At 42.5% G+C, this 25968-nt stretch overlaps 1 protein-coding gene across 7 annotated transcripts in view; it reads left to right on the top strand.

The window, feature by feature from the left end:
- ST7 (suppression of tumorigenicity 7) overlaps window positions 1–25968 on the top strand; it is a 154637-nt gene that overhangs the window by 85276 nt on the left and 43393 nt on the right. For 5 of the 7 annotated variants that reach the window (XR_007507644.1, XR_007507643.1, XM_049813831.1 and 2 more), the window contains exons 3-8: window positions 6375–6534; window positions 11153–11207; window positions 11777–11892; window positions 13080–13155; window positions 17666–17820; window positions 20916–21013. Coding sequence is in view for 5 of the 7 variants with exons in the window: in XM_049813831.1 (XP_049669788.1) it covers window positions 6375–6534; window positions 11153–11207; window positions 11777–11892; window positions 13080–13155; window positions 17666–17820; window positions 20916–21013 (660 nt within the window). In the remaining 2 variants the exon portion in view is untranslated. The remainder of the gene's footprint in view (window positions 1–6374; window positions 6535–11152; window positions 11208–11776; window positions 11893–13079; window positions 13156–17665; window positions 17821–20915; window positions 21014–25968) is intronic. The other 2 variants (XM_049813833.1, XM_049813830.1) reach the window with 1 other exon arrangement.

Genomic DNA, 25968 nt, shown 5'->3' with positions numbered 1-25968 from the left:
TATTTTAGGCATCAGAAATAGGAACCAAATTAAGTCCAAAGCTGCATTGGAAATATTGTGTTGGAAACTTGGTTCCACCACAGTTAATTTTAATCCAGTAAAAAAACAGGATTCTGTCTCACAGAATACAATGAGCCTCATTGTATTCAGTGTCTGAGAGGCTAAGGTTTTCCACAGGTAGGGTAATAAAACTGTCATGAAACACAACTGACGTCCAGTAAATGCTGTGAACTGGAACTATGTAAATGCCACTGAGATTTCTAAATAAGGCCGCGTATTTAACACACAGTTATCACCAGAGTGAAAGTTGGTTAGCAAGTGTGGGTGGCGTTTGCACTGCAAACTCATGGAGTCTTAGTTCTAACAAAGCACAGGCAGAAGTGAACCCCAGTCTTGAATCTTCACCAAGAATGCCCCATTATTCTATTTCAGAGCTTGGGACAATAGTAAGAGTTTTCTGCTACACACTGAGAAGCATTCTGCAATGAACAAATACCAGGTCTTTCAGAAATAAGAATTAGAAAGCCAGTCTGCAGTGGTAGAGAATGAGTGCTGAGTCTACACGCTGGCTAGCACTGAGCAGCTGGACTGTCTGCTACTGCCCGAGTATGTATATAGTATGTGAGATTCCCAGCCTTCTGTAGCCAATGGTACTAGTACATGAAGTCTGAGAGAGGACCTGAATAACACAGAAGGGACCTGTCTTATTTTCTGTAGATGTTAATTGTTCTTCTGCTTGCTTGGTTACCTTTGTGTAGTCTGCTGCAGAGGGGCAGAGAGGTGACTGAGTTCTGGGTGTTGCCACAGACTCCAGGAAAGTCTGACAATTGTGCAGGGACAATCTTTGGCGGCTGAAAAGTGATACGTGACAATTGTTCAGTTTCTGCTCTGCTCAGTGGAGGCTGACAGGTCAGGGAGGGCAGAATCCTTGTAGGCAGTTCCTCAGAAACTGGAAACACTTGCCAAGGTGCAGCAGATGAGAGAGGAAGGGTCTGTAGGAAGACAGGCTGTAACCCAGTCCAAAGACAAGAGAAAGGTATCATAAGTATTTGGGGTCTACCCAGTGTGGAGAGAAGGACTATGCTTAGTCCAGGCAATACATTATTTTCTTTCCCATATCTGTATTTCCAGAGGTAGATGAAGTGTAAGTTGATAGCTATTCTTCTTTAATAAGCTGCTCATTAGCACTGCATGTATCTTCTTATGCTGAGTACTTGGGGTAAGACAAGTGGGGGTTCAGTAAGCAGGAGCAGAGTCGAAGAGGATGCTAAATGGGTGTATTTCATCCTGGAGGAATGGGGCTGCATAGCCTTCGAGACTGCTGTTAAGAACACTGAGAGCATGGTCAGAGGTATACTGTTTCCTAGGGCAAAGCTGGGCAGGACTGGAGGATCTGCTTGAGTTACTGGCTACCTGTAACAGCTAAATAAAATAGACCAGGGGTTTTCTTTGTCAGAAGGCAAGGAGCACTGTGTAGTCACATCCATATGGATAAACACTCTTGCCTCCCAAAGCAGGATGATCTTTTCCACACTGTCTACTGGAAACAGCCCCTGGGCTGTGATATCCCTAGAACACGTCCAGTCATTGCCTGGGACAGTTGGGACAGGCCAGGAAGTGTGCTAGCAAACAAACAGCACGGATGACTGAGCCAGCCAAACCTGTGCTGTGGTCCTGTTTTATTTATCAGATAGGCTTAACCGTGGAATCAAGTTCTACTATCGTTACGCTGTTCCTCAAGAGAGTAAGTTTCATTTAAATCCATTACATCAATTGTTACCTTGTATACACCCCTTGTATTAGAAGAATACTCCCAATCTTACTCCTCCGAGAACTGGAAGCCTCATTACGAGGCTGAATGAGAACTCTGAGCGATGCAAGTTGCCAGCAAACAAAATCCTTTAATGCTTCTGTTGAAGACTCAATACACATACACTAGGAGAGGACTGCAGAGAGTGTTAGCTGTAAGAGAGGATGCCTGTCTCGGATATGATAAAACAGGAAAGCATAATTCAAATCACTGATAGACATTGCTACTTGGTTCAGTGAGAACCACCATCAAAACCATCCCTTGTGAACTGATGCATTTATGATTGAATATCTTCTGAAAAAACAGGCAGGAAGATCAGATATCCAAGTGATGCAGAATAGATTTGTTGCAACACAGAGAAATAAAATGATCCAGGATTGTCTGTATGTGAGAGCAGAGGTAAGAAAGAGGATGACTGTAATGTTTTTATTGCACTGGGGAGGAGAAGTACCTGCACAGGAAACCAAGAGTAAAAAAAAAGTCTAAAGCAAGTATCTGAAATGATACTTCTTATGAAATGAAATGAAGCCTTCTGATGAGTGATTAACTGGCTCTTACTTAACCCAAGTATATTTGTCACCTACAAGTTGTTTTTTCATAGCCATGCATCTCTAGACATCATCAATAAGGGTTTTTCAAAATCAAATACTCTTACATTAAGCGTTACCCATACCAGATCAAAAAATAAAAAATTGTAGATTTGGATTTCTAAACACACAAAGCTGGAAATGTTCAGAACAGGGTTTTAACTTGGCCTTTGTGAACATAATGGTTTCAAAGATCCCTTGAGGGTTTGGGTATGTTTGACCCTGTTCTGATTTGAAAGCACAGGCACCAACTAGAAAGAGCCCAGAGACGTTTGCCACTGCTGTGAAGGGGACAAGTTCTGTGAAGATGAGCTCCCCTCCCACTGTATGTATGTGGCAGAAATGAGGTGGCCTTTTCTTTCAGAAGTGGTGCAGAAATGATCTTTCTCGTTAATTTCCTCTCTGATCCAGATCTCTTTCAATGCGTAATTAATCCTTACAGTCAGCTATTATTCTGCCAGATGATCTCTCATCTACTGAACTGTCAAAAGCTTGTTGACTTCACATTGCTTTCAAACTGACTGGTGCAGTTAGAAATCAAATTTGATTTATAGAAATCAGGTTTCAAAACAGCTGACGGTGTCTGAGAAAGGTGCAAAAATTCTGTGAAGAGAATTTATTGTTTTGACTTCAGTACCAGATTACAGATTAACTTCTCATACACCCTGAACAAATCACTGCAAGCAAAGGCTTATTATGGTGATGATTTATGGCTTTAATTTCTAAGACACTGTATCCATTGAGATCTGGCTGATGCTTCCTGGCACTGGCTTCACTCAACATTGCAAATACTTTTCAAAGCAGCCTGAAACAATTTACGAGCTTTAATGCCATTTTTTAAAGTAATTAATGTATTTGTAAGTCTAGGGAGGCAGACTTAGAGCTGCGTCACATGTTCTAGCAAGTTCCTGTCACTCAGCTGAACTGTAGTAGTGAGCACATATATATATAAACATTCTTTCTGCTTGTATCCTCAGTTTCATTGAAATTCAGCGTGACAGTTTTCCAGCTGGTATACATTTGTGCAGGGCAAGTGGGCTCAAGCATGCTCTTGTACTGCTCACTCTCCCTCTCTGGGTTTTACTTTTTATCTAAAAGCTGATTATGATGGAAATAATGAACAGGAATTTATTAGCACATTTTGAAAAATCTGGCCTTTTTCTTCTCTTAAAGAAAGTACGAAGCTTGTTAGATACAGTCTGTAACTGCCAAGAGTTTTGAGCGGCCAGTCTGGCAGCTGTACTTCAGTCCCTGACTTACATTACAGCGATATTCTTACCGACTGTCCCTTGCCTCAGTACAATCTTTGATTCCTAACAACCACTCCCTCTTAGGCCTTGGACAGGTGCAACTGTGGCTTGTGCGCCTTGATTTGTTCAAGCTTCGAAGTTTCCAAAGATAAAACAGAAATAGATGCTCACGGCAGATCTGTGACTGTACCTTACGGCACAGCCTTTCTCTCGTGGTCAGCCACACACTGCCTGCTGAGGTTATGATGCTGCCTTAGATCATAAGATTTAAATTCTAAGCCTCTTAGAATGTGTTGTGTGCCTAAGAGCATGAGAACAGCTTAAACCAAAGCTGGCTCACCTGTGCCAGCTCCCTGTCCACCATCTCCAGCATTCGGAGGCAGTGGTGCATGCCAGGGGAAGTGTATCAGCCGATAGAGCTGATCAGTGTATCAGCTGATATTCCTTAGCCTTCTGTCCCTGGCTCCCAGGATTCCCATCTGGGTGCTGCTGCAAGCGAGTGCCGAGGGAACGAGTACAGCGACAAACACACTGTGGAGCCTGTGTCAGGAGGAACTGTCCAGGCTGCGTGGGTTTTCAGTGATACGCCTGGGAGGTAGAGTTCACCAAGATCTGGGTGTGTTTATGTCCTGGTTTCTCTGTGACCATCTGTTTATCTTCCCAAGTGCGTGCTCGTGACCTTTATGTGTTCACATAGCCCTTCTGTCTTCTCCTCATCAGACTGCTCCATTCTTCCTTGTTAATGTCTCCTAGAAGAGCCATTAGATTGTTTTGGAGACCGAATGATCTCCAGGCCTGCCGCGCTCTCTTGTATGAACTTGTCTCAGGTGGCCACCAGCTATGTTCCCACTCCATTCCAGTGCAGCTAGGGTCAGCTTCTTCTGTATGAATGCTCTAGATGCTTTAACAACACAGCTGAGCTTAGGGGAAGCCCCAGTGTAGAATGCATTGGAGTATCCTTTGGAAAGGAACATTTTCTTACCATGCCAGAAGGTTTATCTTCTGGTTTTCCCCTATGGAACGGTGTAAAGGGGGGAAAAATCCCATACATCTTGTTTAGAGACAATCCCATGGAGACAGAAGTCAGTTGAGTTACATAAAGAGCTCATGAGAACTTAAAAATGAAAATATATTGTGGGAGGGAGAGTGTAGAGCCCAGCCTGAACCTCTCTGCAGCTGGTAGACTCTGAAGAGGCCTTCCAGAGCCTACTGGCTCCTGGCCGGCCCATCAGAACCTGCTCGACAGCGTGCCACTGGTGTCAAAGATGTGAATGCAATCCTTTCACTTGTTGCTGATTGTGCCTATTTGTAGTAAGAATTAATAAATAACCTTTTTTTTTTTTTTTTTTTGTGTGGAGATTTTGTAAAAGCTTTCAGCACTGGCAAAAAAACATGGAGGCACCAAGTAATATAAAAACGGCAAAGATCATTCATTCACAATTTCTAGTGTAATCAGTTTTACAAAGTACTGTCAAATATTTCAAAACCCCTTTGATTTGCTTTTGTTTCAGTTGGTATACGGATGTTTTGGTGATGATTCAAGTGCAGCTGCAAAGTACACTCACTTTATGTACTTGTTATAAGCTTGTGTGCCTGTACAGTTTTTACAGTCAAAACCTTTTCTATATTTATATGAAATAATAGTCTTCATTTCCAGGTTTATGTGGTTTCCTGAAATACGTGTACTCTTACCCAAGAATCTAATTTCTCAGTGAAAATACCACAAATATATATTTATGTATATAATTTCAATTACAAGGTGTTCTTTTAGGCTGTGGAATGATTTTCCAAGTAGAGCTCTATAAATAATCATTTCTGATTTGCTAGCTGAACCAAAAGCCTGAAAATAAAATTAATTCGGAATCAGCCCAAGCCAGCCAAACAAAACAAAACAAAACACGGTTCAATTGGGGGGAAAAAAAATCCTAAAAGGACTAGGATTCAGCTTCCTGGAGTTTGTTTGGTATTTTTTAACATTTTTGAAATTAAGCTCAGTAAATTCCTTTGGAAGCATTGCTGGGAGAACAAGCAAACCCGCTGTTCCTCACTTTCCCTTGACTGCAGAGGGAGCTGGGGAAAGAGGAGGCGAGAGCATGCTCCTGACTGCAGCATCCCATTTACATGGCTGATGTCAGACTGGATGGAGCTGAACTCCTGCTTTTTGGTTTTGGTTTTTTTTTTCCTCCAGAAGTCAATTTAAAGGAACGCTCCTAACAATTTAAAATGCCTTTAAAAGAAACAATTTGACGTACGGTTCTTTGGCTTAAAAAAACCCAGAAACCCAACCCAAATCTTTTTGCGGACAAGATTGAGACTTTTTTTTTTTTTTTTCCCCACCTCCTGTAAACCAGGTTTTTAAAGCGATTTGCCGGATTCGGCACGAACTTGGATCAAATTTAAACTCTTAGTATGCCGCGGGGAGGGAAGGAGGCCGCTGTGGCGAGCGGGCCTCGGTGCTCCTGGGGCGGGGAAGACGCCGGCAGGTGCCTCCCTCAGGATGCGGAGGGAGGGAGGGAGGGAAGGAGGGAGGGAGGGAAGGAGGGAGGAAGGAAGGGAAGGAGGGAGGGAGGGAGGCGCGGATCCGTGAGGAGGCCGGGGTCTGCCCGCCTCGCTGAAGGACGGGAGAGCGGGCTGAGGAGACGGGGCAGCCGTTAACGGCCGCGCGGCGCGGGGCGGGGCGTGGCGTGGGCGGGCGCTGACGCGGCGCGCTCTCCCTGTGTGTTGCAGATCTTCGAGTGGTGGTACTTCCGCAAGTACGGGACGTCCTTCATCGAGCAGGTCTCGGTGAGCCACTTGCGCCCTCTGCTGGGCGGGGTGGACAACAGCGCGCCCAGCGCCGCCAGCGCCGCCAACGGGGACGCGGACTCCAGCCGCCAGAGCGTCTCAGGTGAGGGGCGGCGGGGCGGCCCGCGGCCCTCCCGCCGCCGGCGGCAGCTGCCGCCTCTCCCTCGGCTTTCGAGGCGGCGTGAGGGTGAAGCTCGGCTTCTCACGGTTCCTGCGCCGGGATCGCTCGGCCGGTCCGGCCCGGCGAGCCCTGGAACCGGCCGCGGGAGCGGGCTGCTGGCCGAGCCGCAGCCGCTGCGGGCAGGCAGGCAGCCCTCCTGCCCCGGGACACCCCGCGTTTACCTCAGCCCAGGGTGCCCGCGCTCCGCTTCGGCCCGGGTCTGTGGTGGCAGCGGGAGCCAGGCGTGCCTCGGGCCGCCTGCCACGGGCCCGCCGTACAAATGTCGTCTCCGCCGAGCCGTGAGGCCAGATAAAGAAGGCTGCCTTTAAACCGGCTGTGCTGAAAAAGAAAAGGCAGAGCTGCCTCCTTAATTGCTCCGGCCAATTATATCTTTCCAAAGTCACGCAGTGCTCGTTGCTCGGGCTGCGCTGCCAGTGCGGTCTGTTCCCCCCTCCTCATGAGAGCCCTGCTGAATTGCACATGCTCTTCCTGCAGTATGATTTCTGAAGGCAGGCAGTATTTTTATTTAAACTCCTTTGAATAAACCGACGTCGTAAGAAAACAGAAAAAAAAAGTCAGAAAAAGGATGTCGGGAACGCCCATCTGCTTTTGCCTCGCTTTATTTTTTAGATAATGTAGGCAGTATGTAAACAGCGTTTGGATTTCACTTTAGTAGATGGAAGCACAGTGGCTTTTAATAGCTTAAGGGCTTGTTCTATTCCTGACTGTGCTACCAATTTGATTGATGACTTTGGGCAAGTCATAACACAGTCAGGTTTTAAAAAACAGGCATCTGGTTTAAGGGGCCTGATTTCACGCATTGGACGAGCTTGATTTTGATGAGCTTCCAGGCATCCACAACCCTTGCGAGTTTCAGCGCAAGGAGTAGGTGCTGCAAATCAGACTAAAGGTGTCTGACTTTAAGCCCCGTTCAAGCCTTTAAAGTTGACCTTAACACTCTGGGGTTTCTTTTCTAGTGCATATGGTTATTCTGAATGAACATACGATCGAGGATGTGTTTTGAGAGCCTTACAGGAGCGGTATAAGTGTGTGAGTTGTAATTTTTGTTAGGTTTGTATGATGAATACAAATTTATTTGCTCTGGTGAAAAAGAGAATGTTAAATCAGGAGAAATCAGCTCTTATGGGATGGAGGGGAGGATGTCAGTTTTGAACTGAGGCAGCTTGAGTCCTGTTACAGCTCTGCTGCAGGAGGACTGTCCCTGCAGGTCACTTTGTTCACGTCACAGGGTTTGGGATTTTGCTGAGGCGCTTTGAGTCAGGTGCCTGGTTGCCTGGGGATGGTTCCTCTGAGAGACAGACCAGCCTGCCTAAAATGAATCAGCCCCCCAAGCGCTGATCTTTGTGGACTGAAGAGGAGTCCCAGGGGAACTTCTCTCCCTGCTTGGGTGACCTGGCTACCTGGGAGGGGGATGAATTGAAAACTTAGCACTTGAGTGATGAAGATGCTGAAGTACTATTGCTTTTGGCTTGAGTTGGAGGTACTCACTGCTAAAGAAAGTCAGGGCAGGAGCATCTCGGCTTGTGTTCCTCATCTGTAAAGTGAAGCTTACCTGTTTCAGCCCTAGCTTGGCATACAGGACATAATCTTAATATTGGAAATTAATTCAGCCTTCATTAGGGATGTGCCCCTAGAATCAATTACGGTTTCATTAAATTTATTTTCTCTGCAGGCTTTTAAAATATATCAGAGCTAACAAGTGAGGAAAAGTGAATGAAAACCCCACGAAATTCAGTTATGGAGAAAGCAGCATTGTTTAGCAGCTGAGGTGCCTATGTCTGTACCTGGAAAATTTTATTTCTGCTCTTCAGTGTTCATGAAAACAAGCAAACAAAATCAGCTTTGAACTCACAAGTTAAATAAAATAGGTGGCCTCAAAAAACCTTGCTCTGCTGAGTGTTTCTACTTAGGGAAGCCTCCATATAGCACAGCAAATTCAGCTGTTGTCATTCCCATCTGAGGAGAGGCTGTGAATAGCAGCACTGCATGGTCCAGGATATTAGATTTGGGTGAACTGGCAGAAAGCATGGGATGGCTTGGAAACACCTGTGTGCACTCATCAGTGCACTCAGTCACACTTCAGCAGCTCTGAAATAACTCCCATTATTTTAAAGCAGAAGGTACAGTATTTTGACTAATGATGTTCACCCAAGCTTCTTGACTTTTCTGATATAAAGAAATAGCCAAAGAGTGTATTTGCTTTCAGTGCATTGGCACTCGAGTCTGTGAGTTAGGACTCTGACAGTGTCTCTGGACAGTGCGTCTGTACAGATAGCCTGTTATTCGTGCCTTCAGAAGGATACTGGTGCTCAAAACATGATCATTGAACAAGGAGCTGAAAGATTAATCTTCAATAAATCCTAATTGCTTGTATAAAATAAGGACATAGTTATAAGTTTGTAATGTAACAGAAAAGGCAACCTTTTCAGTTTACCATGCATCAACACTGGGATCTTTCTTTCACTATCCAACAAAGCGATGATGGCTTTTTCACTTGGCTCACCATGTTTTCCTATGTAGATGTTTGACTATGGTAGAGTATTGCAGTAGATATCTTTGTCTTCAGAAAGGTCAGAAGAATGGTGGTTGTACTGAGACCACGGTATCAGCAGATACCAAGACAAAAAGAACAAAGAGCACATCATGTTTAACTAGCCAGACAGATGCCAAACTACCCCAACGACAGGAGGAGGTAATAAAATCCCTTCTTCACCTCCCCTTTTGTTCTCCAATTCCACCTTTCTCTGCTACAATGCTGAAGTACTGCATGCTTCAGTTAAAGTATAACCACTTAAATTTAAGTAAGATGAGCAAAAAGAATGGTGTCACTGTGATCAAATAGTTGTTGCCTAATCTTGTTGGTTGTAAACAGAGTAAGCCAAGCCATTGAATTGTACCCCTGGAACTGAGAAGGCTGGTGTTGACTTAATATTTACGATGGTTTGAAACTCATATTATGTAAAAACTGTCAGATTGAACTTTGTCAAACAGCCATACCCTCTGGCTGCACAACAGAAGGGCTGAATGTTGATCAAGTAGTTCTGCTGAGTAAACCAGCAGAGCTTTCTAATATTAGCTACGTGCTGAAGTAGTTGAAAGATGCAGATGTATAATCAATGCACTCACTCTTCCCAAACATATTCCTGTTCTGTGTCTCTGTTCCATGCACGTTTTACATGATGTAGGCAGCAAGCTGAGGGTCCACCTCCCATGCTACTTGACTACTTTTTGTGTAGCTGCGGGTGTCATTATGTTATTGCAAATAATTTATGTAAAATGTTTTCTCTCCATGTCACTTCCGCCTCATACTCAGAAATGGGAGCTATGTCTGTGAGACAAGAGAAGAGCTTGGCTTGCCATTCTGTATTTCTGTCTCTGATGGAACAGGCATGAAGGGAACAGGCATATACTTAGCACTGTTGTATAAAATAGAGTAGATACCCTGCTGACTCAATATCCCACCAGAAAACTGTTGCCGTGATCTCTTTAGAAACAATGTCCCAACATTTCATAGGGAAAAATGTGCTGGTTGACTTTTGGTGGTGGAAAGCAGCTGGTGAAATGCTGCAGGGCCAATGCTACTGATGAGTTTTTGCAGAGCACCACATGAGGGGTTATCCACTAGCAGATCTGTGGTAACAACATGCTGCCTCTCAGTGAGTCTCTGTGCAAATATTGGGTTTGATTCTGGTCTCGCCTTCACTGGCGAGAATTGTCTTTGTTGAAATGAAGAGAACAAGTCTGGTGTTAAATTAAAGAAAAGCCAGAATCAAGATCTCACTTTTTCAAAAGCTACAGAAATTGATTTTTGTGATTCCCCCCCCCCCACCCCATTCTGTTCTAAATTACATTGTTGAGGATTTTCTTGTCTCTTCCTACCTGTAGTGTGAAGAATTTGCAGTTTTCCCTCCCCAAGAGAAACGTCTGAAATGCTTTTAGTGTTCCAAACCTTTGCAATGCAATGAACTTTTCTCTTCCAATTTCAGCATCCTTTGTCAACCCTGGGATGCTTGTAACTTAAGTAAGGTCAGCAGATGTTACTGTGGATTTTTTACTTCACGAGTAAAGGAGGAATTAAATTTAGCAACTGTAGCTGAGATTCTTGGTGATTTACAGTATTGACTGGACAGTGAAGTTTTTCTGTAGAAATAACAAATCTACAGGGACTGAGTTAACTGCTGTTTTTCAGTGCAACAACCCAATGTGGTCCCTCTTCAATTCCGCATTATGGTAAATGTGAGTCCTGGCACTAATCAGTATTATCTTTTCACCTGGCATTTGGAGCTTTGTTAGTGGTTATAAGTCTGGAATGATTACATTTGTTGACACTAATTTCTAATGAAATTATTATTTTAAAAGGGAGGAACAGTCTGGTTACCTGCATCTCTATGCTTGATTTTTTTTTTTTTCCCATTTGCACCTATAAAAAATAAAAGTAATTTGATAAGGCTCATTAGAAGGTAACCAATGTTTCTGATAAACCTCACATACCATTGTAATTTGGGAGAGATTCATTATTGTGTGTTTCTGTTTATGACAGAATGCAAAGTCTGGCGAAATCCTTTAAATCTGTTCAGAGGAGCCGAATATAATCGGTAAGTGCTACGATGTTAACAGTTTCAGACATAGTACTAGGTTAAGGACCTTAACTGTACTTTTCTATTAATCTAACTCAGAGATGGAAAAACAAAAACAACTGTGGACACATGTACTCATGCTAGGTTTTTCTGTCATTTGTGAAATGTTTCTAAATGAAAAAGAATTTAAATTCGTGCTTGTGCACTTGTTATGTCTGCATTTTTTTAGTGACCTTATGAAAAAAATGGAAAAACCGAAGTGCAGTGTACCTGGTACTGTTAATACAGTAATTCTGTTCAAATCAGTTATAGCAAACTAATCATTTATATCTAGGTTTCCTATAGTCCTAATGTTTGAATATGTGTTGCCAGTTTCCAGTGTGTACTTTCCAATATCCTCATTAGCTTAGGTCCAACTACTGTCACTCCATCACAGTACAGTGAAATGCAGTGTATGTTGGCTAGGAGATTGGCTGGGTGAACTTGGTAGGCTATGCCCATTTCTAACGTCTAGAGTTCTTTTCTAGATTCATTTTGCTGAATATGACCTCATTAACCAAAATGTCTCTTTGTTGGCATGTTTGCAGGTATACATGGGTAACAGGGAGAGAACCTTTGACTTACTATGATATGAATCTTTCAGCACAGGACCATCAGACGTTCTTTACATGTGACACGGATCATTTACGGCCTGCAGATGCTAGTAAGAGACCTTGTGATCAACCGTTTTTGCTAATAGGTTAATGATTGTTTTAAACTGATGCAAGAAAAATGCAGTCAGATATCAGTTCTCTCAGGTAGATAAGGAAAGGCAAAAGTTTGATCATGCTGGAAAGCTGTTGTTGGATACTATGTTGTTGGATTCATAGTATTCTAGATCTGAACAAGTATCTATGTAGGTATAAACTATATAATTTGTGTCACTATTTTATTCTACTTTCTTGCTGAAGTCACTCAAGATACTGTTTGCAAGTGTAAAGACTTGGGTTTTTCCTCCTTTTACTTGCAGTGGCTTCAAACATCTATAGCTTAATTTGCTTCCAGCTGCAGTGTAGTATGTTGAGTTACATTATCCAGGTCCCAGTTAGTCTACACTGACAGAAGAGAGAGAGCTTGTGTAAAACTTGAGTCCTGTGTTTCATTCCCTGATGTAGTTAGAAGCTCTGTAAAAAATGGGAACAGCACATTTACAACGGAATTTGATATAAGCAGCTTTAGTTGTGTTAAGCCTTTACTGTTAAGTCCACATGCAGACTTTGGTTCTGCTAAAAATGTACGCCAATGATTTAGATTGTCAGAATTTACCTCTGAAGAGACAAGTAGTCTTTGTCTTTTTGTATCTCCTTAGGAAAAGAGAGATATAGTTGGGCACTCCATTCTAAGGGCATAATTACAGAAGAGAACATATTGTGCTTTTTTGACATGTGATAAACATTAATCCTGTTTTCTAAACTCGATGGGCTAATTATGAGGTGGTCTGATTAGCCTGGATGTTGTTTCCATTTAACATTCCCCTAAAGCAGCATCACAGTAAGGAACTAGAATAAGAATCCCGACTGTCCTTGCATACTTGTACTATGCCCTGTGGAATCTACTACCCCAAGAGAAAACAGCTGCTTGTCACCTCTGTATGTGACAGTGCAGATGGCGTGATCTCTCAGCCAGATTTTCCCATGGAAAAAAGTATAATTAAATGAAAGAATAAAGCTGAGTATTTGGGACAAAAGCTCATGTTGATTATGTATCTTCTGAGTGATCACTGAGCTCTTTGAAATGCTCTGGAGTGAGTCAGGCTGAGAGCAGTAAGTTCTGTTGTTATAATGCAGTAGATTCTCCTTGTTAACGCTGTAATGACTGATATGCCCCTGTTCTGCTTCATTTATTGAATAGTAATGCAAAAAGCCTGGAGAGAGAGAAACCCCCAAGCCCGAATTTCTGCAGCACATGAAGCTTTGGAATTGAATGAGTGAGTGACAACAACAGTAACATTTATTTCCTGTCATTTAAAAATCCATTTGATGATAGCTTAAGGCAGGGGGTTTGCTACAGTAATTTTTAACCATGATTACAGGCCTGTCACAGGAGGGCCTACAATGGGAGGAAAAAAGCACAGCTGCATGTTGTGCTAGCCACCCAGAAGATCCTTAGGGCAGTGATGACAATGGGAGCCTTCCCACTGATGTCAGTGGGCTTTGGATCAGCATAGCAAAGTGTTAATTAAGTTGCCTCCTGATGAGCATATGAAATATGCATTTATGGGATGGAGAGTTCCCTTTTGGATTTCTCAGTCATCCTGAACAGAGGCAAGAAAGAAGGGACTCATAAACACCTTCTGAAATATTCATTTCATAGTGTGAGAGAATATGATGTCATTTTCTGGGACTTTCGGTCTTTGAGAAAATAAATAATGGACTCAATGAGAAGTGTAGTATTCTGAGACTCCACAATAAACTCAATGCTGTGATGCTTTACTGGCATGGCAAACTGTATAAATGTTGCCAAAGTGCATAAAGTGGAGAGAGTCCCTTAGGTTGCTGTCAGAGATTACTGCATTCTAAACTAAAGTTGCTGGGGGAGGGGAACTTCAATCCATACCGCTCCTACCAGTTTGATGCCAGTGCCAGCAATAGATGCCCAGAGCCTGGAGAGGGATCACAGGTCAGCAGGAGAGCACCTGAAGAGCAGCACAAAGGAATTGCAGCCACTCCAGCCAGTAAGTCAGCTTCATCAGGGGCCCAACTTAAAGGCCTCTGTGCAAACACACATAGTATGGGGAATAAACAAGAGAAGTTAGAGGCATGTGCACACCTGCTGGGCTGTGATCTTATTGGCATTACAGAGACATGGTGGGATGGCTCCTGTGACTGTTGGAATGGAAGGATACAGGCATTTTAGGAAGGACAGGCAGGGGAGACATGGAGGGGGTGTCACCCTCTGTGTCAGTGACCAGCTGGAGCGCACAGAGCTCTGCCTGGGCATGGATGAGGAGCCAACCGAGAGCTTATGGGTCAGGATGAAAGGGAGGGCAGGGACAGGTGACATTACAGTGGGGGTCTGCTACAGGCCACCCGACCAGGAAGACCAAGTGGATGAGGCCCCCTATAGACAGATAGGAGCAGCCTCATGTTCACAAGCCCTGGTCCTCAGGGGAGACTTCAACCACTCCGATATCTGTTGGAGGGACAACAGGGCAGGACATAAGTAATCCAGGAGGCTCCTGGAATGCATTGATGACAACTTCCTTCTCCAAGTGATGGAGGAGCCAACGAGGAGAGGTGCTATGCTGGACCTTGTTCTTGCCAACAGGGAGGGGCTGGTGTGGATTGTGAAGCTCAAGGGCAGTCTTGGCTGCAGTGACCGTGAAATGGTGGAGTTCAGGATCCTTAGGGCAGCAAGGAGGGCGCACAGCAAGCTCACTACCCATGCTAAGGCACATGGAAGATAAAGAGGTGATTGGTGACAGCCAACATGACTTCACTAAGGGCAAATCATGCCTGACAAATTTGGTGGCCTTCTACAATGGGTTTACAGTGTTGGGGGATAAGGGAACAGCAACTGGTATCCTCTACCTGGACATGTCCAAACCAGTTGACACTGTCCTGCATGACATTCTTGCCTCTAAACTGGAGAGACATGGATTTGACAGATGGACCACTTGGTGGATAAGGAATTGGCTGCAATTAGAGAGTTGCAGTCAATGGCTTGATGTTCAAGTGGAGAGCAGTGATGAGTGGTGTTCCTCAGGGGTTGGTATTGGGACCAGTGCTGTTTAACATCTTTGTTGGCGACGTGGATGGTGGGATTGAGTGCACCCCCAGCAAGTTTGCCGATGACACCAAGCTGTGTGGTGTGGTTGACACACCGGAGGGAAGGGACCTTGACAGGCTTGTGAGGTGGGACTGTGTGAACCTCATGAAGTTCAACAAAGCTAAGTGCAAGGTAGTGCACATGGGTTGAGTCGATTTCAAGTACAAATGCAGGCTGGGCAGAGAACAGATTGAGAATAGCCCTGAGGAGCAGGACCTGGGGGTGGTGGTTGATGAGAAGCCCAACATGACCCAGCAATGTGCATTTGCAGCCCAGAAAGCCAACCGTATCCTGGGGTGCATCAAAACAATTGTGACCAGCAGGTTAAGGGAGGTGTTTCTCCCCCTCTACTCTGCTCTCACGAGACTCCGCCTGGAGTACTGTGTTCAGCTCTGGGGCCCCCAACATAAGAAGGACATGGACCTGTTGGAGTGAGTCCAGAGAAGGGCCAAGAAGATGATGAGAGAGCTGGAGCACCTCTCCTATGAAGACAGGCTGAGAGAGTTGGGGTTGTTCAGTCTGGAGAAGAGAAGGCTCTGGGGAGACCTTATAGCAGCCTTCCAGTAGCTAAAGGGGCCCTACAAGAAAGCTGGAGAGGGACTTTTTACAAGGGTATGTAGTGATAGGACAAGGTGTAATGGCTTTAAACTGAAAGAGGGTAGATTTAGATTAGATGTAAGGAGGAAGTTCTTCACTATGAGGGTGGTGAGGCACTGGCACAGGTTGTCCAGAGCGGTTGTGGATGCCCCATCTCTGGAAGCGTTCAAGGCCAGGTTGGATGGGGCTTTGAGCAACCTGGTCTAGTGGAAGGTGTCCTTGACCATGGCAGGGGGGGTGGAACTAGGTGATCCGTAAGGTCTCTTCCAGCCCAAACCACTCTATGATTCTATGATTCTAGAATTCCATAAACTGGTGCCTTACGGATTGTACTTCACGTGTCTTATCAGAAGGAGAAAAAGAATTGTTTGTTCCTGGACAGCAATTTAACTGAGAGAGCATGTAGCATAAAAGACTTTTGCAGAAGTGAACTATAAGCCTGTCCTGTTCTACTTGCATATCGCAAAATGGTTGAGGTTGGCAAGAACCTCTGGAGGTCATCTGGTTCAGCCCCCCAGCTCCAGCAGGCCCGCCTACAGCATGTTGCACAGGACCATGTCCAGATGGCTTTTGAATCTCTCCAGGGAGGGACACTCCACAACCTCCCTGGACAGCCTGTGCCAGTGCTCAGTCACCCTCACAGTAAAAAAGTGTTTTCTGATATTCAGATGGAGCCTCCTATGTTTCAGTTTGTGCCCACTGCCTCTCGTCCTGTCATTGGGCACCACTGAAAAGAGCCTGGTTCCATCCTCTTTGCACCCTCACTTCAGGTATTTACAAACATTGATGAGATCCTGCCTGAGCCTTCTCTTCTCCAGGCTGAAGAGTTTCAGCTCTTTCAGCCTTTCCTCACATGTGAGATGCTCCAGTTCCTTAATCATCTTCATGGCGCTTCACTGGACTCTCCAGTATGTCTGCGTCCCTCTCGTACTGGGGAGCCCAGAACAGGACACAGCACTCCAAGCATGGCCTCACCGGTGCTAGGTAGAGGGGAAGGATCACCTCCCTCAACCTGCTGGCAACACTCCTCCTAATGCAGTGCAGGATACCATTCGCCACCTTTGCTGCAAGGGCACATTGCTGGCTCATGTTGAACTTGGTGTCCACCAGGACTGCCAAGTCCTTTTCTGCCAAGCTCTTTGCAGCTAGGTGGCCCACAGCAAGTACTGGTGCCTGGAATCTTGTTTTCACCTGGACCTGTTCTCTCCTGTTCCTCAGCTGATGACTCTTTGTGAAATGCAACTGGAGGTAGCTGCAACCTGGTTCTATTTCTGTATAAAGAATAATCTTATCAGCAGTGTGCTTTGTATTGGAAAAAAGTCAACAGGCTGCATACCACCTATCTTCAGCTGCTAAAAATGTGGCCATCAAGTTTGAAGTAGTTGCCTGCGCTCCCTCTATAGTCAATGAGAGAGGCACCTCCATTCAGCAGTTCACCCTATTCTTAGAGAGATGTTTAAACATGTGAAATGAATGGCTTTGTGAAGATGCTCCTTGATGGAGGGGGAGGAGCACAGGTAGTTGAGATCTGAATTAGACAGCTAAAAGCTGGGTGAGGTGACTCCCAGCACGCATTTCACCTTTCTGTATATTCCTAAAGCTGCTTTCCTGTTTTGATTTGGGGTTTTTTATTGTTTTTGTTTGTTTTTTAATCTCTACAATTACATTTATAATGTGTTCTTTGCATATGGTAAGTGTTATAGGTCTATTGATTCTTTTCATACCATTACAGTAATGGAGACATCTTGTGTTAAAACAATAGTGCATAAAACTAGTTTTGGTTTGCAGAAGGAGTTTTAGTGATGTAGGCCATGATTGCTTAGTGAGACAATGCTTCACTTTTTGGGGCAGTTGTCAGTAGGTTTACTCAAGTGTCTGAGTGATACAGTACCTACAAATGAGAGTCATAGTCTGGTTGCAAGAATATTTATTCGTCACAATAGTTCATCAGAAAATTATATGTACAAAAAACCATTGCCTCTGTATTTAGTACATACTGCCAGTCTGCATGTCTTTGTATAACTTTTACTTCATGCAACTTTCTCATGGTTTTTCCTCTGATACTTTTGCAGGTGTGCTACTGCCTATATTCTCTTAGCCGAAGAGGAAGCAACGACAATTGTAGAAGCAGAGAAGCTGTTCAAGCAAGCTCTGAAAGCTGGAGAGGGCTGTTACAGGCGCAGTCAGCAGTTACAGCACCATGGTGCCCAGTATGAAGCCCAACACAGTAGGTGTCTTTTGAGGGAATAGCCATTTCTAAAGGGAGCGAAGTTCTGGGGAGTTCTTTGGGGTTTGGGTTTTTTTCCCTCTCAGAACTCTGTACTTACTATTTAACATTGGCTGGAATATGGCCCTAGAGCCAGACTGTTTCGGTGTTTTTACTTGATTCTGTTGCTGAGCTAGCAATGCTCAGATTACAAATGCACCTTTTCTTCATCGTGGCAGAAAATACTGTAGCATCTACTTAACAGAAAAGAAAAAGTAGCAGAGCCAAAAGAGATTGATGTTCAGAAAATGCTGGCTAGCTAGGAAGTTGCACTGAAGTGCCTTTAGCCATTTTGAAGACATGGGCTCGTGTTGTGAAAAGGCAGTAAAGAATGATGGAAGCAGGAGTGAAGTGATGCTTTGCCAGCTTTTTGCCATCAGCTGTGAGGGTAAATACATGCAGCACATTGTTCTATGTAAAAGTCAATGAGACCCATTAACCAGTGTGACATTTGAAAAGTTAGTTGCATACATTAAGAAAGGTCACAGAAACATAAAAATTAAAAACTGTAATAATACAGTGCTCTAATTGAAAGTGGAGATTATTAATTTTTTTAATTTTGAATAAGCAGATTTAGCTGCTGTGATGATACTTGCTTCTTAAACTTAAGAAAATACATGAGGGTTCGCTGCCAGTAAACGAACAAAAAGATAAGTAAAGCAAACAGTCTAGGTTATTTCTAGTCTACGATGGCTACCTCAGGCAAAAATAATACCAATTAATTACATAAGTACAAGCACTAACATACTTAGGGCATCTTCACGTTTCTCAGGACCTGTGTTCACAGCCTCTGGCTATCTCACATAATTTGAAGATTGCTGATAGAAATTGTACATAGTGAAATTGTCTGTGATCTCTGATTTCAAAAGTGTACACAAGTCTATACCTGAAAACCTGAGGTTTTATAAAGCTTGGGGTAGTATTTTAAACATTTGTTGGTTATAAAATGATATTTCGGATTATTTGCTTATTTTTGGTGAAAATAAAAGTATAGAGCAGCTGAGCCCTTGAAGCAATTTTCAGGATCTAGCAGGCTTATGGTTGTCTATGAAACCTTAATTTGTGCACTGAATCCATCCTGAGCACAGAAAATGTCATCATCAAATTTGACACCCTGAACCTTCAGTATTACAGCAGAAGAGGTAACCAGTTGAATGCAAAATTAAGTGCTTTGTCACACAGCTCGAGGGGCTGAAAAGTGACTTCCAGCTCTGACTGTGGCTTCAGGAGGGGCTAGATCATTGCACCAGTCTCCCCTTGATAATATCAGTGTGCACCCACAGAAGTTAGAGAAGTTCCAGCCTCAGATGGTGCCTTGGACACAGGAGCTTCAAGTAGGATTCTTTTGATTACATGCTGGACTTTTGCATGATTTACAAAGGTGGAGAGCTCAGCTCTCTTTAGAGAGCAAGGACCATGGACAGATGTGTTGCAGTTCCATGGTTCTGAGATGTCTGTCATTCCATTTCTGGTCCTTGAAGTTGACTTTGGATTGAAAAGTGGGCATTTCATCTTTTACAGGTGAAAAACACTATGTAATTTCTTGAACAACAGCATATTGCGCTCTGTTTCTGTTTATTTATGTGTTCCCCCTCCTTCATACAGTTTTTTGTTAGACCTTGAATTTTAAGAGTAAATAAGAACTTTGAGTACGCAACTTAACCTCTTCCAAAAGGTGCTAGTTTATAGAAAGTACGGGCAATCTTCTTTCTAAGGTGGCTCATGTTAGTCACCCCAAATTATTAGTCACCTCAGAAAGTTTTGGCCTGAAGGTTGTCTTGATTTCATAGTAAGTAAATGCCTTTTGACCATTCCTTCTGAAAAGACTGAAAAGGAGCTTGGCTCAAAATGTATACCTCTTAGTTGCACTACATAAACATGTTGAAACAGATGTAACTAATAAATTGTTTATTAAATATATAGAAATCAATACAGAGATAAGGAATTACATAATATAAAATATAGCTAAAGAAATTCTTTCCCTCCCTTATTTATTTTTTCTTCTAAAGTCAGACCTATCAACCTGCTGCTTAATCTTTCTGAAAATTGTAATCACTGCTTTAAACAATAGGTACTTGGCATGTTTTCAGTGCACATCTTGTTCTTATTATGAAAGACTTGAAAATGTTAGGAACAGACTAAAATCTTTACAGACTGCATACTGTACACAAAGATAATTTGTAGCAGGTGTCTTATATTTTCACGATATGGTAATTTTATAGGTGATTAGCTGTCTGCTCATTTCCTATTGGTCCAGAAGCATGTTAAGAGTTCACATTGGAATTATAGGGAAGAGAATGAGAAATTAAACTAGTAAGAATTCTCCAAGAGAATAATTATTGCAGCTGTTTAGTTTCTGTCATCTTTGCTCATAGGGCATCTTCCAGCACATAGGACTGTCATATCTGAAACATGTTAATTTGCCATCCATAATTAGCAGTGTGAAGAATTTGAAGATGGTAATTGCGTAATAAGTAAAGGCTCTGTAAACAGAAAGTTCAGGGTCTACTTCTTTTCTTCTAATCATTAAGAAAAAGACTGTTAGACAATGAGGATTTCTTTTGCTATCTCTCCTATTGACAAGCATGTACATCGTAACTTACAAAAAAGGCAGGATATAAAGTGCATTTTCATGGATGCCCTTGTCTTAATCATGTATGTGAATTGGTAAGTAATTTAATGCTGTGTGTGTGACCACAGAGTTCTGTGCCAATGTTAACTTCATAGGAGTTCTCCTTGCTTCACTTGATTACTTGATGGTCTATACCATTCTCTGTATCTTCAGATCTGCTTATATTTCATAGGTGTAAGGCCAACCCATGGGTCCTTATTTATACCACTGCATATCTGGAGTAATTTCACTGATTGCAGTGATGTTATGCCACATCTAAATCAGCAGAATTTGGTAACTTTTTATTAAAATTATTGTGAAAGCATTGATGATAGCAAATAACAAAAAATGGCAAGAAGACTGTTTCCTGTTATGTTGGAATGTTAAATGAACTTTTTTTTTAATCTTTTTTATCTTAATGCTGTTTCTTTTTCCTCTTATACAGGAAGGGACACCAATGTGTTAGTTTATATTAAGAGGAGGCTGGCAATGTGTGCAAGAAAGCTGGGAAGGACCAGGGAAGCAGTGAAAATGATGAGAGATGTGAGTTTGGATTTGTTTCGCATGTGATACTTAGATAATAATAGCACAGAAATTATATGCATTTGCTTACAAGTTAGCATCCATTCCTGCTGCATGCAGCCCTGCTGATAGTCATTTTGTATGTGTAGCATACATAAAGATTAAGTTAAGAGATCATTTATTTATAGGGTTGTGAAAGCAACACTATGAAGTCATAAAATACCAGATGGATGGCTGCCCATACAGACTGAATTTCCCATCCTGGTACATGTGCAATGGAGTGCAGTCTTTAATTATTCGATCACGAATTTACTGATGTTTTTTCTGAAGCATGTAATGAATGCTGCTAACTTAATAAACAAGTCCTAGGTATTCTGTTTCCTCCTTGCAAAGCTGCAGTTCAGCTCAGTGCATTGTTTACATCACACTATTCAGACCTGAGGACAGTGTTATTTATTCATGCAAAACCTATTACTGAGAAGTCAAAATGAAGTAATTAATCTATAATGAACTGATTTCCCTCTGAGATGGGGGATGACTATATCCCTGTTTTCTAGGCAGGGGAGCTACCAGTGGTAGTCGTAAGTCAGTAACTACAGCTGCAAAGTTGAAACACCGACCAGGAGCTATTTTGGGGATGACAGGAGGGGCAGCTGTCCACACAGGGCACTGTATATTTTTCATGTATGTAAAATGCTCAAGTTTAGAGATGGCTGCGAATGCCCAGCATTTCCTCAAGTGAGATCCCCTGGATGCAGATTAGGAACACAGTTCTTTGAGGAGCTGACTCACCTCACCCAAGGTAGCAAGTCTGTGGCAGAAGGAGGAATGGACCCGTAGAGCTCTGGGCAGATGATGGTAAAACTGCTTACCAGTTTCCTGTGTTCTACTTTCTTACACTTCATTTTTCAGTTCCCACAAAAGTGAGGTAGAGATGGATCTGGCAAGATACAGAGTTCTGCAAGTTAAGCTGAAGGACCTAAATTTTAAATGCACTAAATGGAATCCCAGACCAGAATGAAGCACTTGTAAAGTGTGCTTTAGGCAGCTCAGATGAATGGTTCTGAAACCTGCCTAATGAAAAGGGAAATACTCGCTGCAAGTCAGTGGGAATTTTAACGTAAAAAGGCAAGTGACTTTCTCTGAAGCTGAGGTACTTGCATCAGTGGCAGTAGGGCAAGTATGTCTGCCAGCTTGGAATCCAGCACCCAGCACCTTCTGGAACTGGGGCACTCATGAATATTTTTCAAAAACATTGAGCAGAGTTCATCATAATAATGCAGGTCCTTATCCTAAATAATCTACCAGATGGCAAGTGGTGAGTAACTTTTGTTTCCTGTCCCTAGCTGGGGTTTTTCAGGCACACAACTCTCAGTCCAGAATCACTAGGCTCCCAGACAGAGGTGTTGAAAAAGAACTTGTCAAAAACGCAGCCATTGTACAGCTAGGAGTGTGAGAAAGAGGGATGAGGAAGAAAGACCTGGTTTTGCAGTCTTGTGGTCAGCTGGGAGAATGTTGATTTCAAAAATGTTGTTTTCAGTCCAGCCAGCTCCACTGATTCTTCATGAATTTTGTTACACAGGCACTCTGGGACAAATACTGAAATGTTTGGGGACAAACATTGGAATTCTAAGTTCTGGCATTAATATACAAGAAAGATAAAATTTTGAATTTCACATTCAAATGTCACACATCATAATTATGGCAACTTCTGGATCTTGCTATGGGTTGCTGAATGTGTTTTGTGATTTGTAGATAGGGCTATGTGGAACAGGTACTCTGTGAAGCTTTCTTCTGCTGATGTCAATATTATGGTTTATTGTGTACACAGAGTGCTGGATTCTGGGATTTGGGTGGTCCATCTAGTCCTAGGTTTCTTATGCAAAGTGAGACCCAGAAAGCTTTGATTATAAAGAATGGCTTATTCTGTCACTAGAGAGAAAATTGTGTGTTGTTGAAGTTAAGTACAATGTGGATCTCGAGAGGCAACGATGACAGAGACATCCAAAGTCATCATTTGTTAGACACTTGAAGGATGGAAAATACTCTCCTCCATAGGAACATTTTGCTTAAATTAAAGGACTGGATGCAAGACAAAGGAGGTATAAAGATAGAATTTTAGCTTCTAGAGCTTCAACTCAGATCAATGCATTCTATATTTTTCCACATATAGACACTGAGCCAAATCCTCAGAACTGAATTTAGATTCCTTTACAGCTCTTCGTTGTGAGCAAGCAGAGCTGAGAATTAGCAGGTCCCTAGGTGAAATATAAAAACAGCAGTATCTCTAGGTCACAACTCCAGTACACTGGGAGCAAGAGCAGGGTCAAGTCAGCTTTGCAGATGCTTTTCTTAAACTGACTTGGAGCTACTTATTTCTGATAAATGCTTATCCTCCATTTCTTCATAGAAGGCATAAATAATATACTTATGAAGAATTTTGAAGAACATGAATGTGTCATTGAAGGTTTCTATGTGATTGATGAGGGAGGAGATGAATTTATTCACCCTAAAAAGAATATGAAGAATAAGTTGGCTGGGGACTGCTGAATCCAGCATCAGGGGACAGAGGGTGGAGGCCCTGTTTGTGTTTGAAAGATTGAAAACAGATTTCTCAAGACATGGAACATGATGGAAATGAAGTGTTAAGAGGTTCATGACACCATCTGGGAAATATGATTGGGATGTAGTGAGTCTTTGCCACTTCGAAAAAATAAAATATTTGAGAGTATTTAATTCATTGCATATATGAGGCCATCTTGAGGACATTACTGATGGATGAGATTGTCTTACTTGGATTTTATGTAAAAGACTGAGATCCTGCTTAAAATACCTTAATGGAAGGAAAATGAGTTGTTGGTGAATTAAATAAGATTTTGATTTTACAGTTATATACACTTCTGATAGGAAAATCATACTCTTTAATATTATATTGAAGATATTTGAAACTAGTTTTTTTAAAACTGTTTAAAAACTGTTTAAAAACAGATTTTTTAATTTAAAAAAAGGGTAGGAATTTCTGTTGCTTTTGTGATTGATTTTGAGATAGTATTTTGTTGTGGCTTTGCTGCTTGGATGTCATTCATTTACTTGAGTTGAATTAATGAGAATTACAAACCTGTAATTTTCATGGATGCATGTAATTGAATCATACATAGGTGTTGCTTTTACTTGTATTTCTGATGATAATTATTTACTATATTTTGCTATAGAAACCAGCAGCTGTCACTATTTATATATATTGAGTTAACTTGTGATCTCATTTTGATTAGTGTATTGTTGGAATAACTCCAGTCTAGCCAACAGAGTTATTCCAGTTTTATTCCTGTTTATACAGAGCATGATATGGTCTATGAGGGAACTAGGTCTCTTTTACTGTCCCTGAGGAGAAAGTCTACAGTGCTGGTTGTTTTATTTGTTGGGCTGATTATGTTAGGAGGATCTAAACTAGTTTGTTCTAAATTATGTTGGAAAATTCAGTATGTGCAGAGGTGAAAGGCTGCAATGGTGGCTGTGGGGAATCTTCAGTATTCCTTTATGTTGAATCTTTATTGTGGACAGTGTTGCAAGCCAAGTAGCTCCATGCAGATGAGCAAGGGTAGCCTTTTGTACCACCTGCTCTCTGTCTGCTCTTTGCAGATTCCCCCATCATTACAGTGGATGAAAACACAGGTGTGCTGTGTTTGTGTTTTTCATTGATGAAAACCAGAGAGGATGTGGAGGGTATGCAAAGGCACTTCTCTCTGTAGTTTGTGGGCAACTGCATCAGTGACTGCACTGCTGAATTCAGGAGCAGACCAGCACGGTGTTTCCCTTGACTGGGTCACTGGAGTATCCAGATGAAAACGTAGCATGCAATTGTCAGATTAATTCAAGCTTTTGGGGATTGTTCTGGAGAACATTGGACTGTGGAACAAGCTTTCATTGAAGGGTGTTGTACGTTTAAGAAAGAGAAAGGTGTCAGGCAGAAGACATGCTAGTGGACAAAGTGAACAGAAGGTCTTAATTGCTTCTTCTTTCAGAGAGAAGATGAAAGAAACTCATTCTGGAGTGTCTTTATATCCTACCTCATTGCCCTGCGCTCCCCTGAAGACTACTTTGTAGTCCTAACAAGTCTGTGTTTCTGAGACACAGTGGAATTGCATCTTGCCCCGTGCTTTGTAGCTTTGTTTAGAAACGAGTGAGGTTTAGGGAGAGAAGAGACTCTCCAGGTCTTTTCTCAGCTCTGGAGAAGGATAGAAATGAAAACGCTTTTTAAGGGTCAGAAAAGTGTATTTTTATTTCTGGGATCAGTCATATCCACTGAGAAATTACTCTTTAGATCACAGTAAAAGGACCTAGAAGTCTACTTGTATGTACCTAGCTCTGAGAACCCTGCTGAGGATACTTCAGTTGGATGTGTTTATGTGTTCATCTCAGTGCCCACCTATAGTCTCTAAATGCGTATTTCATGCCACAGGAGGCACTAAGGAATTATCAGTACCTAAGCAGCTTGTATTGTAAGAGTGCTGCATGCTTATGAATGGGCTGCATGATAAGTTCTTTAAATAATTAGGCTGCCCTGAGCATTTAAAATGGTTTAAGAGGTTATGTCAGTTGAAGTCTTCAAAAGGGTACTCAGCCATACTAAATCAGTTTTAATGATATGGGTAGGTTGGGTTTTTATCTTTTTATGACCAGTAGTATTGGTGCTTTTTGCTGCTATGATGGTTCTGCAAATGTAGTATACTTTCTTGGCAACCTCTTTTGCTGGGCTTTGAATAAGGTTTTCTGTTCAATATTCTGTTAATTCTGTTTTCTTGTGTGTATTGCTGATTTGCTCTTGGGTAATTGGAATACACAGCTGGGACAGTGTTCTGCACCTTGAATTATCAAGCTGTGTGAAACAAAGAGAGGACTAATTGCTAATAAAGAAGTTATGATCCCTAGCAACTTAACAACACAACTTCTGCAGCTGCTTGCATCGGCAGCTACTG

The sequence above is a fragment of the Accipiter gentilis genome, chromosome 11 (assembly GCF_929443795.1).
Source record: "Accipiter gentilis chromosome 11, bAccGen1.1, whole genome shotgun sequence".
Classification (NCBI taxonomy): domain Eukaryota; kingdom Metazoa; phylum Chordata; class Aves; order Accipitriformes; family Accipitridae; genus Astur; species Astur gentilis.
Note: the sequence above shows the minus strand (reverse complement) of the source record. Positions and strands in the feature narration are given on the sequence as shown.